The sequence below is a fragment of the Megascapheus bottae genome, chromosome 12, assembly GCF_031878675.1.
Source record: "Megascapheus bottae isolate mThoBot1 chromosome 12, mThoBot2.hap1, whole genome shotgun sequence".
Taxonomy (NCBI): domain Eukaryota; kingdom Metazoa; phylum Chordata; class Mammalia; order Rodentia; family Geomyidae; genus Megascapheus; species Megascapheus bottae.
The window spans coordinates 36,797,295-36,812,224 of NC_143520.1; the positions used below are offsets into that span (position 1 = coordinate 36,797,295).

Consider the following 14,930-nt stretch of genomic DNA (forward strand, 5'->3'; position numbering starts at 1 on the left):
TTCTTAATCTGATTACAACATCCTTACATAAGTGTCCAATAAGGTTTGTAAAATACTATTGGCAGCTCTCCTGGACATCATTCTACATTTTATGCACATGCATCAGGAGTCATAAACCCCTGCTGAAAGATTATCAGCAAAATTCACAGAACCCACTGCTCCTAGACATGGTTGAAGAAGGTTGAAGGTTGAATGTGTATTGCACAGAAATTGGTGACTGGTTTTAAAGTGAGTAGGAAAATACCCTGTACGGTATGACTAATTCTCATTGTGAAAATGATATAATTCTCATTTATTTTTGTATTTTATTGTAAAGGTGATCTATATAAGGGTTCCCATTACATAAGTAAGGAAAGAGTATAATTCTTGTGGAATATTGCTACTCGCTCCCTTGTTTTCTCTCACTTTCTCTCCCCAGTGACTCTACTCCCCCCAGATTGTAAAGTTCATTTCCAACATAGTGCTTTGTGTGTATGGCTTACCCTTTGTCCTTTGTCTGATTTACAATAGTTTTCTCAGTGTATATGTGTGTGTTTCTGTGAATGTGTTTTTCTGTGTATCTAAATACAGAGCATAGTCCTAAATTATTACATGCTTAAAGCATGAATTTAAAACTGATTAATTTGCAGACCTTGAAGCTGAATAGTAGTAAACAGTCATATAATTATATAATTTATTGTCCCTTATATGTAACTGGTCTGTATTACCAGACAAAGGCTCTCTGGGGATACCATTAGTCATTCTGAGTTTTTTTTAGCTCTTATTTACCAGCTATGATTTTAGCCTGCTTTTATTCTCCTTTAAATTGCATACATCACAATTACAATATGAATTGCAGAGTACCAACTATGAGCTGATAGCTAAATGTCTTTGCAATTGTATTTCAGTAGAAGGGAATAATTGGGGTTGAACTTAAATATGGAGAGTTTTTCAATATGTACTTCCCTATAAATATTCATTAACCTGTATGTATACAAATACATGCACACATTTGAACTTACTGAAAATTACTGTGAAAAAATTAAATAAATATTTCTTTGTATTTCTGATTGCCTATAAAAGAAAGCTTTGAAAATAATGCATAGGGGAATGGAGTATAGTAACATTCTACATTAAAAAACTACTTTATTACTGATCCAGAAAATAGCCACTTATTTATTCTCCAGTTACAAACTACATAATTAGCATATCAGTACTCAGTAATTATATATTCATCATTGTCTTCTCCACTACATTGCATGATTGTGTTTAGTGTTACCAGGTAGCTCTTAGTATAATTACCCTATAGAAGTTATAACAGTTTTTCCATTGTGAATACAAAGTGCTATTATATAGTTTCCTGGTAGTCTCCCCTATTTTTACATAAGTAAAATACAGTTCAAAATTGCTTCTTTTTTATTTATTTATTTATTTTTATTGTTGGGATAATGTATAGAGGGGTTACAGTTACATTCTCCAGGTAGTAGGTGCATTACTTCTCACACATTGATAACCCTTCTCATGTTTTTGTCCCCATTTCGCTTCCTGCACCCCTCCAAATCATCTTGTTTTCCCCTCTTCCCTTTTCTATTTCAAATAAATTTATATACAATTTACCAAGTAAAAAAGTCAGAGACAGTAACAATATGAGATTAACCAAAGGGCAAAAAAAGAGAAAAGAAATAACAGTACATTAAGAACAACAATCACATAAGATAAATGTCACTTCTTATATTCAGAAAATCTCAATTACAATGCCTTTCACATCAGCGAAATAACCAAAAGTTGTGACATGTCATTTCTGTAGAAATAAAACCTCACTTTAATGGTAACAAAATATGTTCACGTTACCAAATATGCTGACATTAATTTTGATTCTGTTTTTCTTCTTGTGTTAGTTTCCTAATATTTGCCTGGTTTCTGGCTCTCCTTGTAGTTTGTTGCTTGTTATTTTGTGTATGGTCATTTAAATGCCAGTCCTCAACAAGTAGAAAAATGTGAACCCTATACTTCCATTTCAATTTAACATAGGTAAATAACTGTGAATCTGAAAGTTTCCTTTTCATAAATTCAAGCTTTTCCTACTCGCAATATTGCTTAGAATCTTTTATCCTCAGACTTATTTACTTAATTTTAAATTCTTCCCTCATTCCACTTCTCCCAAAATTTATGACCTTCTTTATTTACTCTTTTTCTCTTTTCTTTCTTTATTCATTTTATTTTATATATCTTTTGTTGGTAATTGGGTTTGAACTCATAGCCTAGGACATGTAACTGAGCTTTTTCGATCAATGCCCATGGTTAATAGCTTTAGTCACAGCTCTACTCTTGATTGTGAGTGGTTAATTGGAGATAAGAGTTTCATGGGAGTATTTTCTGCCTTGGCCGACTTTAAAACATGATCCTCACATCTCAGCTTCCTAAGTAACTGAGTTTACTGGCACTTATCTGTGTGCCTTTCAATCTGTCTTTCAGTCTCACATCATTAAAAATCTTTTACTGATAGTAATTATTAACCAAGCTTAGCATTTGAAACTTTTACAATTGTTTCTGAAGGGATATATGATGTATGTGTGTGTGTGTGTGTGAAAAACTAAAATTTCATCCCCTTTTTTACATATCTTGGTGCTAACCAACCCCAGCCTCCCTGCCCTCTCATTCTTTTATGTAGCAACTCTTAACATTTTATTTAGATTGGTCTATTGTCTCATAGTCAATAGTATATCATTCAATAATATTAATATTAGGTAAATAAGAAAACTATAAGCTTCTATGAAGACAAGTTCATTTCAATACACACAATGATGAATGAATACGAATATCACTTTTTTGCATTAAGTGTTGCCTATGATTCTAGCTACCCAGGAGGCTAAGATCTGAGGATCATGGTTCAAAATCAACCCTGGCAGAAAAAAACTTTGAGAATCTTATCTCCAATAAACTGTACCCCAGAATCTGGAATTGTAGCTGTAGCACAAGAGTTAGAGTGATAGTCTTGAGAAAATGTACTCAGGGACCATGGCTAGACCCTGAGCTCAAGGCCCAGAATCAATCAGCACACACACACATACACACACACACACACACACACACACACACAAACACACACAATGTGAAAGCATATTTTGAAAAGACTACTTAAGATTATGTTAAAGTCCTTAAACTGCTCAAGTTGTACACATAATGAAATACATTTTTGTCTCTGACTTGGGACAAGAAGTTTATTTACTCTTCTATAGATCCATAAGTATCTCTGCTTATATCAAAGACAGATGTGGAACAGAGCTACCAGGATCCGTGTATAGAGTTATATACCAAAGAAGCCTTCTCATACACTATTATTCATACATTGAGAAATTTGTAAACATATTTTTTGCTGAATTAGAAAGTGCTAATTAAGTAGGCCTTTCATCAGAAAAATAGCTAGAGAGGTATTTAGGATATATCTGAATATAGAAATTATTTAAGAATATACAGGAGGTAAACAGATGAAAATATAGCACATATTTATACAATTATTCACAGATGCTTGTAATTCAGAGTGGGTTAGATTGTGGCTCGCAAGAAAATAAAGGAAAACTAAGATGATATTTCTTTCACTTATAGCCTATCTTAATAGCCTTAATACTGAAGGAACTGTGGAGAAGCTGTGATAGGACTGTAATAGAAGATGGTAGAACTACCCAAAATAGAAGCAGATCTATCCCATTGGATAGTTTCAAGTTCTTCCTGGACTGGTACATATATGCCATATGACACTTGCAATAGCATCAATTACTTGAATAGACTATGGTAGTTTGGCTTTACACATATCCAGTGCTTAGGTAGTAACGTAAACCTAAGATACTAAAATAATTTAAGTAACATTTGTGTGCTTCTGTGTTCAGGAATCTTAGAATTGAAGAAGTGGACCGAAGAGCTTATATTATTATATTTTTTTTAGTTTTTTTTTTTCCCAGTCCTGGGCTTGAGCTCAGTGACAGAGCACTGTCCTTGGATTTTCTCAAGGCTAGAGCCCTACTACTTGCACCACAGTACCACTTCCAGGTTTTACTCTGTATGTGGTACCAAGGAATCAAACCTGAGTCTTTGTACAAGCTAGGAAAGCACTCTACCAGTAGGCCAAACTCCTTGCCCCAGAAGAGCTTTTAATATCCTTTATACAAATTAAAAATAAATTAGGAAAGTTGGAAAGATGGGAAAGAGGATGGGAAGAACAGGGAGAAGGAACAAGGACATTAAGCATGAAATAAACACATAAATGAAAAACAAGTACTAGAATTATAACAAAGCATCAGACAACAATCTAGGATAAGTTATAAATCAATAACTTCAAGATGCCTTATATTTTATGTAAAATACCAGAAGACTCATAGGCAGCCACATATAAGCAACTTTACCAGAGTTAGAATCCTGAATAATTCTGCCCCTTGTCCTTCAACTCTGCATATAATATTTGGCATGTAAACTGTGAAATATGAAATAGTTTCACATCTAAATATCTGTATAAATTGATTCAGATCTGAAAACTATGTTCTTCTCAAAGTGTGAAAGTGGATTGGCCGAACATGTTATTTAGAATTCTTTACTACATGTATATTCAAATATCTGCTTGTTCTACAAATTGATCCAAAGCTATCACTTCTTTTATATTATTTGGATTCCAAATGTATATTATAAGACCAGTGAACTACCTTGAATAAAGTACATGTATATGTTAGGGAAAAAGTATGGGACAGGAGAAAATGACCTTTAGGGAGACAAAGTAGGAGATTAATTGTTTAAACAATATTGTCTATGAAGAGAAAACTACCTAGCCTACTTTAAAAAGCCTTTGGGCTGAAAGAAAAGAAAAGCTTCAAATTATAGTTCACAAAGAAAAATCAGGAAACAGCAATACATTTAATAAATTATCATCAGGTATTCATACAAATTCCACTACAAATCTTTCTTTTATTAATTGTAAAGGTGATGAACAGAAAGGTTACAGTCGCACAAGTCAAATAATAAATACATTTTTTTCTGAACAATGTCATCCTTCCTTCATTTTCTCCTAGTTTTTTCCTCCCCACCACTTCCCCATAGGTTGTATAGTTAATTTCCAACATAATTTTCCATGAAAAAAGGGAGAAAAAGCAAAAGGAAAAAAAGAAAAAATTCGAACAGTACAATGAAAAATCCTCTAGTTTCCATTTCTTGGAGTTCATTTTAATAAGCACAATTTTATATAATTACATGTACATAGATAGCTATTGAGCCCTTGTGATCTTCCAAATTCTTTATTAGATTTTCCTTCTGTTCCAAATAACTAGTATGAGACTTCCCATGCTGCTTTTTTAAACTTATATATATACATATATATGTATATATGCACATATATGTATATACTTCATCCATCATATTCTCTCAACATTATTCCTAAGAGACTCATCCACATCACTCATTGCCTGTGATAACATTGTTCCCATTTTGTGCATATTTCATTGTATAAATGAATCCCAATTGTCCATTCTTCTGATGGACCCCTGGGTGATGTTCAGTGTAAATCTGTTTATAAGAATCATTTCTCTAACTACAGTGTACCTCATTTTGAAGTGATTGTATATATTTGCCCCTTGGATATATACTAAGTGTAGATGTACTAGAATAAAAGATATAGATATATTTAATTTGCATATGTACTGTTAATTCTTTTCTAAATTGTTTGAACCATAATTCACTTCTACTAAAAGTAGATGAGAGTTTGTGATATTGTTTGTCAATTTGGGGGCATTGCTATGGTATCTTGTTGAATTGCTAATTTGCAATTTTTTCTGACTCTTGTAATTCTTTGTGTTCTCATATCCTTTTTCACTTATTCAAAACTTATTTAATCTGTGGATCAAAATTACTAACAATTTGCATATTATAGCTGAGATTTAAACTTTGTTCTTTCACTCTGCAGCTAATGTAAAAAGCATTTACAGCTATAATGTGGTAAGCAGTTATCAGCCTTCAAAATGTCAGTTAAATTTTTGTCTTTGGAGCCAGGAGTTTGGCCTAGTGGTAGAGTGCTTGTCTAGCATGCATGAAGACCTGGGTTCTATTCCTTGGTACCACAAACTTAGGAAAAGCCAGAAGTGGTGCTGAGGCTCAAGTGGTAGAGTTCTAGCCTTGAGAAAAATCCAAGGACAGTCCTGAGGCCCTGAGCTCAAGCCTAGGACTGGCAAAAAAAAAATTGTCTGTTTTTCATGATTTCTCATGTTTGCAGAAATTTGATTATAGAAAGAAAATGTGTTCAAATGTGTATATTAACAATCACATTTTAATTAGGATATTCAGTATTAGTCAAAAGATAAATTTCCCTTTCAATTTAATTAAATCAAGTTTCTATAGAAAATCAATAAATTGTCTTTAGTTCATTGTTTCTTGAATTCCCTATACCCAGATTCTAGTTAATGAATGAGTGCCATGATTACCATGTAGATTCCATTCCATACTTAAGAGTTCTAACCTAAGAATGGACATCAGGTAACATCAGGATACCAGTTCTGTGTGCTTTCAAAGAACTATTTGCTATGGGAATTTGTGAACAATGACATAATAGATGGGATGATGTTACATCCCATAGCTGAAATAAGACTACCAGATGCAGTCTCATAGTCATACAGAACACCAAAAGAGCTCTTTGTCAATGAAACGCTTTGTGAAGTTGCAGGCTGCCCAATGAAAATTGTTTTCAGAGATACACGGATTGAATGAGTTTTCAGTGAATGATTACCTGAGCCTGTATTAATACACTCTTCTTGAATATTTACAGAATTTTTTACACTGTAAGTGCCAAATACATAACACTTAATTTTCAGATCTTCAAGATTCTTAACTTTTGAAAATGTTACTTGTCGTACATGTAGTCCAAACACGTAGAAATAGGCTTAAACATTGAATCTAAATGAGGTTCCTTAGCATAATGCAATAACAAGTATAAGAATGATTGAAATAAATTCCATAAATATGGATCACTACTAACAATAAATTTAATTACTATATGATTTAATTGAGGGATAAACACAAAAATATGAGAATTTTTGAATATGTGTTAATTTTTCATGCTCATCATAGTTTTTATGGCAGCTTAAAAGATTTAAAATTGAGATTTTTATCTCTAGTAGCCTCATTTAATCTTGTGTCACAGCTAAATAGTAAAGAAAATTGATACTTATAAGTACAAAATCAGAAATCTATTTAATCATATATTATTAAGGTCATTTGAATTAAAAATTTCAATATTTAAAAATTATGACATTCTTATATTTATAGATAAACATACCCACATTTTTATCTCATTTTTAAATGCAGAAGCAATATAATTCTAAATTTATAGTGGTCAATATAAATTTTCAAGATCCCTTGGTATAATAGGATATTATGTCTCATTGATAATGTAAGATAGTATAATATAATAATTCAACAGGTATAGAACTATTTACACCCAAGTTTTCCTTTATTGATTAGTAAAAAAAGTATGCTTTAAGATTTAGATGACTAATACTAATTATTTCTCTGTCTCATGGTTTGCTTTCACTGCAGATATGTAGAGTAACCTACCATGCTTTTTCCCAGCACCTTTCCTCTAGGTGTTCCACAAATACCCTGTACCACCATTTAGAAAAAGCATTCTTTGCTGCTGTCAGAAAGAATGACATTGCCCCATTTGTTAGGAAATGGAAAGACTTAGAAAAGATCATATTAAGTGAAGTAAGCCAGACTCAAAGGAACTTAGGCTCAATGGTTTCCCTTATTTGTCATAATCAGTAGAAACCTTGGGCTCTCTTAGCAGAGATTTGCAATAGAGCAAAACCTTGATACAAAAGGCCATATAGTAGGACGCTAAATGAAAGGATCTCTAGGATATAGAAACATAAGCCATATAATGAATGATTGTTGTTCTTAAGGTACTATGTTATCTCTCATCTCTTTTGCTGTCCCTTGGTTATCTCATATTGTTACAGTATCTCTCTTTGTTACCTGATAAAGCGGTTATATTTGTATTTGGTTATTTGAAGTTGGATAGGGAACGAGGGAAAACAAGATGAGGGGTGGGGGTGGGGGGACAGGGAAATGGGGACCAAGACATGTGAAAGGGTATCAATGTATGTGAATTAATGCACCGCCTATCTGGCAAATATCATATAACCCTTCTATTAATGACAATAAAAATACATGCAAAAAAAAAGAAAATGCTTTGGCTTATTCTGGCACATGTCCAGAAAGGCTCCTAACCCCAGCATGAGGGATGATACAAAAGCATTCTCTCTAGATGAAAACAAGTCTGAGGAGGAGCAATGCTAACTGGTATATATAAAAAAAAAAAACACACACAAGACATTTTTTTTCTCATTCCAAACACAGTGATATTATTCACTAGAAGGAATACTAAAGAATCTTTTTATTTTTTCCTTCAGTTTTATAATTTAGAACTTAGTTTGTCAGCTAACATATAAAAACTGTCTTGATTAGAACTTGAAATCAAGACTAGACAAAAAATGAAATCAACGGAAATCAACTTTAAGGGCTGTTTTGTATATTTGTACAAACTGTAAATATCAATTATTTGACATTTAAATATTGAGTGGTCTACTAATAATTATTACAACTTTAATTACTTTGCTATGCCTTATTTCTAGATGTATGCCACCACTATTGTGTAAATTCTGAATCATGCACCATTGGTGATGATGGAAGTGTTGAGTGTGTTTGTCCAACCCGCTATGAAGGAGTAAAATGTGAAATTGACAAATGTATCAGATGTCATGGGGGGCACTGTATTATAAATAAAGAGAATGAAGACATATTTTGCAAGTAAGTAGTTTTCCAATTTAATCTATAACATATTTGAACCTGAAACAACAAAGAAATTCAGCAAACAAACTGAAAGCAAATTAAAAATTTTAATTATAAAACTCATGGTGACAATTGCATATTTTTCATGCTCAGTGAAGGTCCATCATTTCAACCAATCTCATGTTTATTTGATACCTGTTGTGAATATCTTAAGAATATGAAAATATCACATAATATGTACAATTATTTATTATCTAAAATATACCAATGATCATGTAAATAATCATCAGAGGCAATATTATTTGAAAGCACTATATAAAATATCATGCCTTTAAAATGGCCTAGGTTTTTGTCTAATCATTACCCAACAGTATTAGCATTTCCGTTACTGTGAACTGAGCTTTGGAGGAGAAACAAGTCTCCATCTAATGGGAACAGCACTAATTTCTTTTTCTTAGTCAAACATTATATGATTAAAAATTAGAAAAAAAATAATGTGTCTTGGAAAGCAAGTAAAACAGAAGTGTCTAAGTTTGACTTTTTTAGCATCGCATCTTGACCTTTAGTTTTAAGACTAAGTAAATGGAAAACAACAGATTAAAGGGCACTGCCATTTAGTTTCTATCAAGAAACAAGTTTATGCCACTGAGGTCACAGATCAATCCTCACTTCACACTACTTTAACAGCCTTTATAAAGAAGGGCTCTAAAGGACTGCATTCTGTCACTTGCCTTGCTTAGGAGTAAAATAAATAAGAAGATGAGATAGAAAAACGCACCATAAAATGTCCATGCCACAGCTTCTACTGAGAGAACTTCAAGCATGCCAGAAGAAATATGTTGCCCTGCCAAACTAAGCAAAATAAAATTTTATTACTAATGTCAACAATTTTTTTTATCATTTACTTACTCACATTCTGAAACTTACTCTAAATGACTTATGTCATCATTTTGAATGACATTTATCCAAGCAAGCAAACTGGTTTGTGAGAAAGTACATTATTTTTTAAAGAATTAAGAGTATGAATGATGTATTTACACATTTAATATGCACATAAAATCAATCACACTTTCATGTGCATTATAATTCCCAAATAATTGGGCACATCAAACAAAACAGATTTTTTGTGGTCACACTTGAGCATAGAAGTTCTTTAGCTCATGCATAAATATATAAATAGTTTTTAGTTTATACATATATTTAGTTTATAAATAAATATATATACAGTTTATATATATATATGCCCTGATATATATGAATATGAGTGTATATATATATGTATATATATTCATGTCTTTGGGACTTTTTCCTAACACAATGTACAAACTTCTTTTTTTCCAGTACATGGAGCATCATAGCAGTGAACTGAAGTTGACCTCCCAGCTAATGCTAAAACGTTGTGCAATGACACGTATTTCCCTTCCATTCTAGAAAATAGTGTCATGATGAAGAAGGAAGGGCATCTCAAAGGGTCTGTCTGATGAACTTGGGAGGTCATCTCTCCCAGCTGCCACACCATAACCTGGCAGTCTTTTGAAGTCTGACTTCACAGTTCTGATCTTTTCAAAGATCACAAAAATCTGTGTGTTGAATAGGTACATAGTGGGACTTTAAAACCAGGAACATGACAGTTTATCAGCCTACAATATGTTCAGTCTGTATCAGTATATACAGTTCTCAAATAGAACGTTCTGTGCCTCGAGGAAGTATGCTAAATGACTATACCTATTTACATATGTACAATTTATTATATCTTAACACTATAATAGCATATCCAATCATACTTTTTCTTTCATACATGCAGAACAGAAAAAAAATAAATTCCAACAGAAGTCTACTAATCATTTGTTTTTACTTAAGTAAGATTAACTCAGCATGTATGCATGGATCATAGTCACTAGTGTTTGTAAAGCTAGACTATGATTTTTGTTATTATGAGAATTGTATTAAAGTATAGCTGATTACATATTTTCTTTTCTTATGGAAACAAAGTAATTATTAATGAAATGAGACTTTACCATAATTTGGAATTGTCTAAGATCTCATTGGATGTCAACATTTATGAGAATTCTTTCTTCATCTCTGACAACAGATATTTCACTTTCAGAATGGGATATGTTACAAAGTATACGTATATCACAAACACTTCTGAAAAAGGAAATTGTCATAAAAATATTAGTCATACTCTATGTATTGTTATTGTAAAGGTGACGTACAGAGCGTTTATGGTTACATAAGACAGAAAAAGAGTACACTTCCTTTTTTTATAATGTCACCCCTTCCCTAGCTCTCTCCAAGTTTTCACTTCCCCACTACTGCCACCCACAAATTGTATAGTTCCATTTAACATAGGGTCTAGTGAGTATGAACACTATATTGTTCCACCATTTCTATGACCCTACCCGAATACAGATAAATGAGCAAACAAGATAAAAGGAAAAGTAAAAAAAAAATTAACAAATTTTTCCATTTTCTGGAGTTCATTTTGACAAATATTATTTTATATGATGAGATGTACATAGCATTTGAATCTTGGTTATCCTCTCTTGAGAGTTACTCATTTGATTTCATGGGTACCTAGCATACTCTTTAAAGATCTGAAGGGTTGAAATTTCACATTTAAAATAACTACAAACTTCTATTTTCAAGTGTGAATTCAAGCAAAACTCAGAAGCAAAATCTTCCATACCTTTAGGAAGCAGAAGTTTTAATAATATCCATTAAATTACAATTGTTACTCTCACTTCTAGATAATAAGGTTTGGCATGCTGTTATCATTTTGTAAAGAATCCTTTAATGTGAAATGAGCTGGTTTCCCTTTTATACTATCCCTTTGATAGATCAAGAAACTATAACTTCCTTATTTTGAAGGAATCTTGGCATGGACAAAAAAATACCCTCAGATCCATTTAGGATATCAAACAGCAATATGATTGACTGTGAACTTGATTCATTTGGTGTCCATATTGGAATGCTTGCATAGACTATTAAAGATGTGATATTTGATATTACATCTTAGAAATGCTAGACTGCTGTCTTTCTACATATTAAGGCCCACTTTGACACATCCTCATTGCACAATTCACACAGAGTTTATTCACCTTTTTTTGTTAACCTTGAAAGGAGATATATTTGTTTCAAACCATTTAAAAAATAATTATCTTCAAATTCAATGCCAACAAAATTTACAAGCACTTCAGTGCAGGTCTAGCAGCTACACAACCCTCATGAGTTCAGATATATATGAATATAATATAAAACAAGGCATTATTAATCATATTGAAGTATCTTACATATCATGGAGACTTGCTTAGACAATTATCCTGGGAAGGATCAAAATGATCTATTAATCCTAGCACAGAATGATTTCTTTGCTGAGGTAATGTCAGGAATTACTAGGAAGAAACTTGTATTTTCATAATACCAAGTGCCAGTGTGATCAGGTGGTAAAATTTCAGCATGATATGTGGTATTTCTGTTACTGAAAAAGATGATTGTGATTTCCATACCTCCAAACAGAGCAAGACTCTTGAAAATGCAGAAATATAATACACTCTTTTGCTGTTCCAGCATGTTTCCATGATACAATGCAAGAACTTGCCGTTAAATAGTACAATAAGGCAAAAATAAACTTATTTTATTTCACTATTATTGTTAAGGCAATTTTTCTAGTGTAATAATAATCAAATAATTTATTCTTTTTGCAGAAATGTAGTATGATAGTAAAGTTCTTTCAGGACTGCTTTCAATAATTCCTGCCTTATCACTTTGCTCTACTAATGAATATACCTCATAATATTATTGCTTATTTCAGTGAATTGGTCCATATTTTCTATTAGAGTAAATAGTTTGACATTGACAATAATTAGACTATAGTGAAAAAAGAAATAAGGTAAACTGATGAAAACTAAATTCAGACATTCTTACCAATATAGGATCTACATTTTCTAGTATAAAAGACAAAGTCTTATATTATTTTTCCAGAGTATTTCTTCATGTGGCTTACAGTCACAGAGAAGTTCCCAAATCTTCATGGTGTAGAAAAAAAGATAAAGGTACATATCTAATTATTCCTTGAAGAGTAAACGGTGGACACTGTGTCCCGTCCCCCCACACACACCTAGCTAGCTTGAAACTTTAATGTGATGAAAATGAATTGAAAATTACCAAGAAATTGTATTTGTGATCATTATGATAAGAACAACTGCCCTCAGTTACTCTGTCTTTTGAAAAATGCCAGCACCTCTATTAACTTTTATATGATGAATCTTCCCTTCTTACAGAGATTTGTGTCAGTGTTCAACAGTGATGATATGCTGGTAATACTGGATTGTTTGCTTCTTTTTTTTTTTTAACTCCAGCTGCACAAATGGAAAGATAGCCTCTAGCTGTCAGTTATGTGATGGCTACTGCTACAATGGTGGCACATGCCAGCTGGACCCTGAGACAAATGTACCTGTGTGTCTGTGAGTATGCATTTGTGCATGTCATCCTAGTTCTATTGTTCTTGGGCTAAGTTATTTTAAGTGGGTGTTTCATGGACATTTTTGATCAAATATTGCCCCCCATTTGGCTCATGTGCTACGGAATCTTCATCAACTTGCTAATGATTTCATGAGGGAGAACTCATTCAGTTCTGAGCATCATATCATTTCAAACATTCACAAATTTTTAATTTGGAAATTTCAGTTGGGGGAGAGTACTCTAATTTTATTGACCTTATTCAGCAATGTGAATCCTAGAGATAATCATAAGTGATGAATCATTTGATACTTGACACCATCTTTTTTGGAAGAGCTTGAGATATCTATTTTTTGTTAATGTATAATGCTATTAATGTTTACATCAGAGTTAGAATAATGTATTACATAAACTAATGAAGCCCCTGGCTTTAGAGTATGTTAAATCAAGCCTGGTTGTGGGAAGCACTGGAGTTTTTCCAATGTTTCAGAAAACATCTGAAACTTAATATACTACTTGGAACTTAACCAGCCGACCTAGTAAAGGGTCAAATATCAATAGTATTAAATTACAAATATTAATTACCTCTTAATCTTACGGTCCAAGGTGGAATGAGGCCCCTCGACAGTATTTGGAAACTATGCAAATTCTGAGTGTTGTTTTATCAGTTTTCTGGGGGATGCTGTACACGTTTAACTCACATGGGCATCCCGTTCTCCAACTTGTCAGTGTAGCATGGAAATAAGAAAGCCTGTGCGAGAGAGAAAAACAGCATTTCTGGAAACATTTTTATACCTATGTTCTATCTCTGTATGAAATGAATTTGAAACATTTGGCAAAAAAATAGGATATTAAAAGTTAGATGGTTTATTTAGCTGTATTTTACTGAAATTCTGCAGATGCTCTGTGGGGTTTAAAAGTCAGCGCTGTGACCAGAAAGAGAACCCTTGTGATCACTACTGTCAGAATGAGGGGATTTGCACTTTAACTGCGTTTAATGAGCCGAGATGCAAGTAGGTTTAACCTTCCACTTACCGCTGCGCTTCGTGTGACATCATTTCAGGCCACAGTTCATTGGTTTAAATCATGAACATCCACATGCATTTCACAGTGTATAGTTAATCTCAGGACTCATCCGTGTCATACACACTTAACCTTTGTTCGCTCACTGATAAGTGTATGCACCACAAACCACTGGAGTGTCTAGAAATGCAACAGAAAGAATGAAAGAAAGCTAGTCTAGTAAAAGAGAGTTTGTGAGAATAGTAAAAATTAATTAGAGAACCTCAGAAGCAGGTGAATTAAGAGTCAATTGTGATATACTATATTTGGAGTGAGGATTGCTAATTAGTAAATGGCATTCCTTTTGCATTCACTGAGGGAGCAACACATTGCTTCATTTCCTAAAATTTTACTGATGATTATTCCTAACTTAATTAGAAAGACTTCCTACTGAGAAAAGAGGTATATGTCAGTGCATTTCCAGAAATTTAATTTTGTGGTGGTTTAAATCATTCTTTTGTGTTCAGTTTCTGGCGTTTTGAATATCCACAATAATGAACTCCTATCTCCTCAAATATTTCCAGGGTTGCCTCTTGGGTGATAACAATAGAAGTTACTTTTGCAGAGCCTATTAGAGCTTTGGAGAGCTGCATGTATGGCATCTT

The 14,930-nt window shown here is 32.8% G+C and overlaps 1 protein-coding gene across 1 annotated transcript in view; it reads left to right on the forward strand.

Moving 5' to 3' along the window:
* The window catches only part of Lrp1b (LDL receptor related protein 1B), a 1,652,823-nt gene that overhangs the window by 1,589,470 nt on the left and 48,423 nt on the right, over positions 1–14,930 (forward strand). The window contains exons 85-87 of the mRNA XM_090342868.1: positions 8,646–8,820; positions 13,164–13,268; positions 14,163–14,276. Of these exons, the coding sequence (XP_090198994.1) occupies positions 8,646–8,820; positions 13,164–13,268; positions 14,163–14,276 (394 nt within the window). The remainder of the gene's footprint in view (positions 1–8,645; positions 8,821–13,163; positions 13,269–14,162; positions 14,277–14,930) is intronic.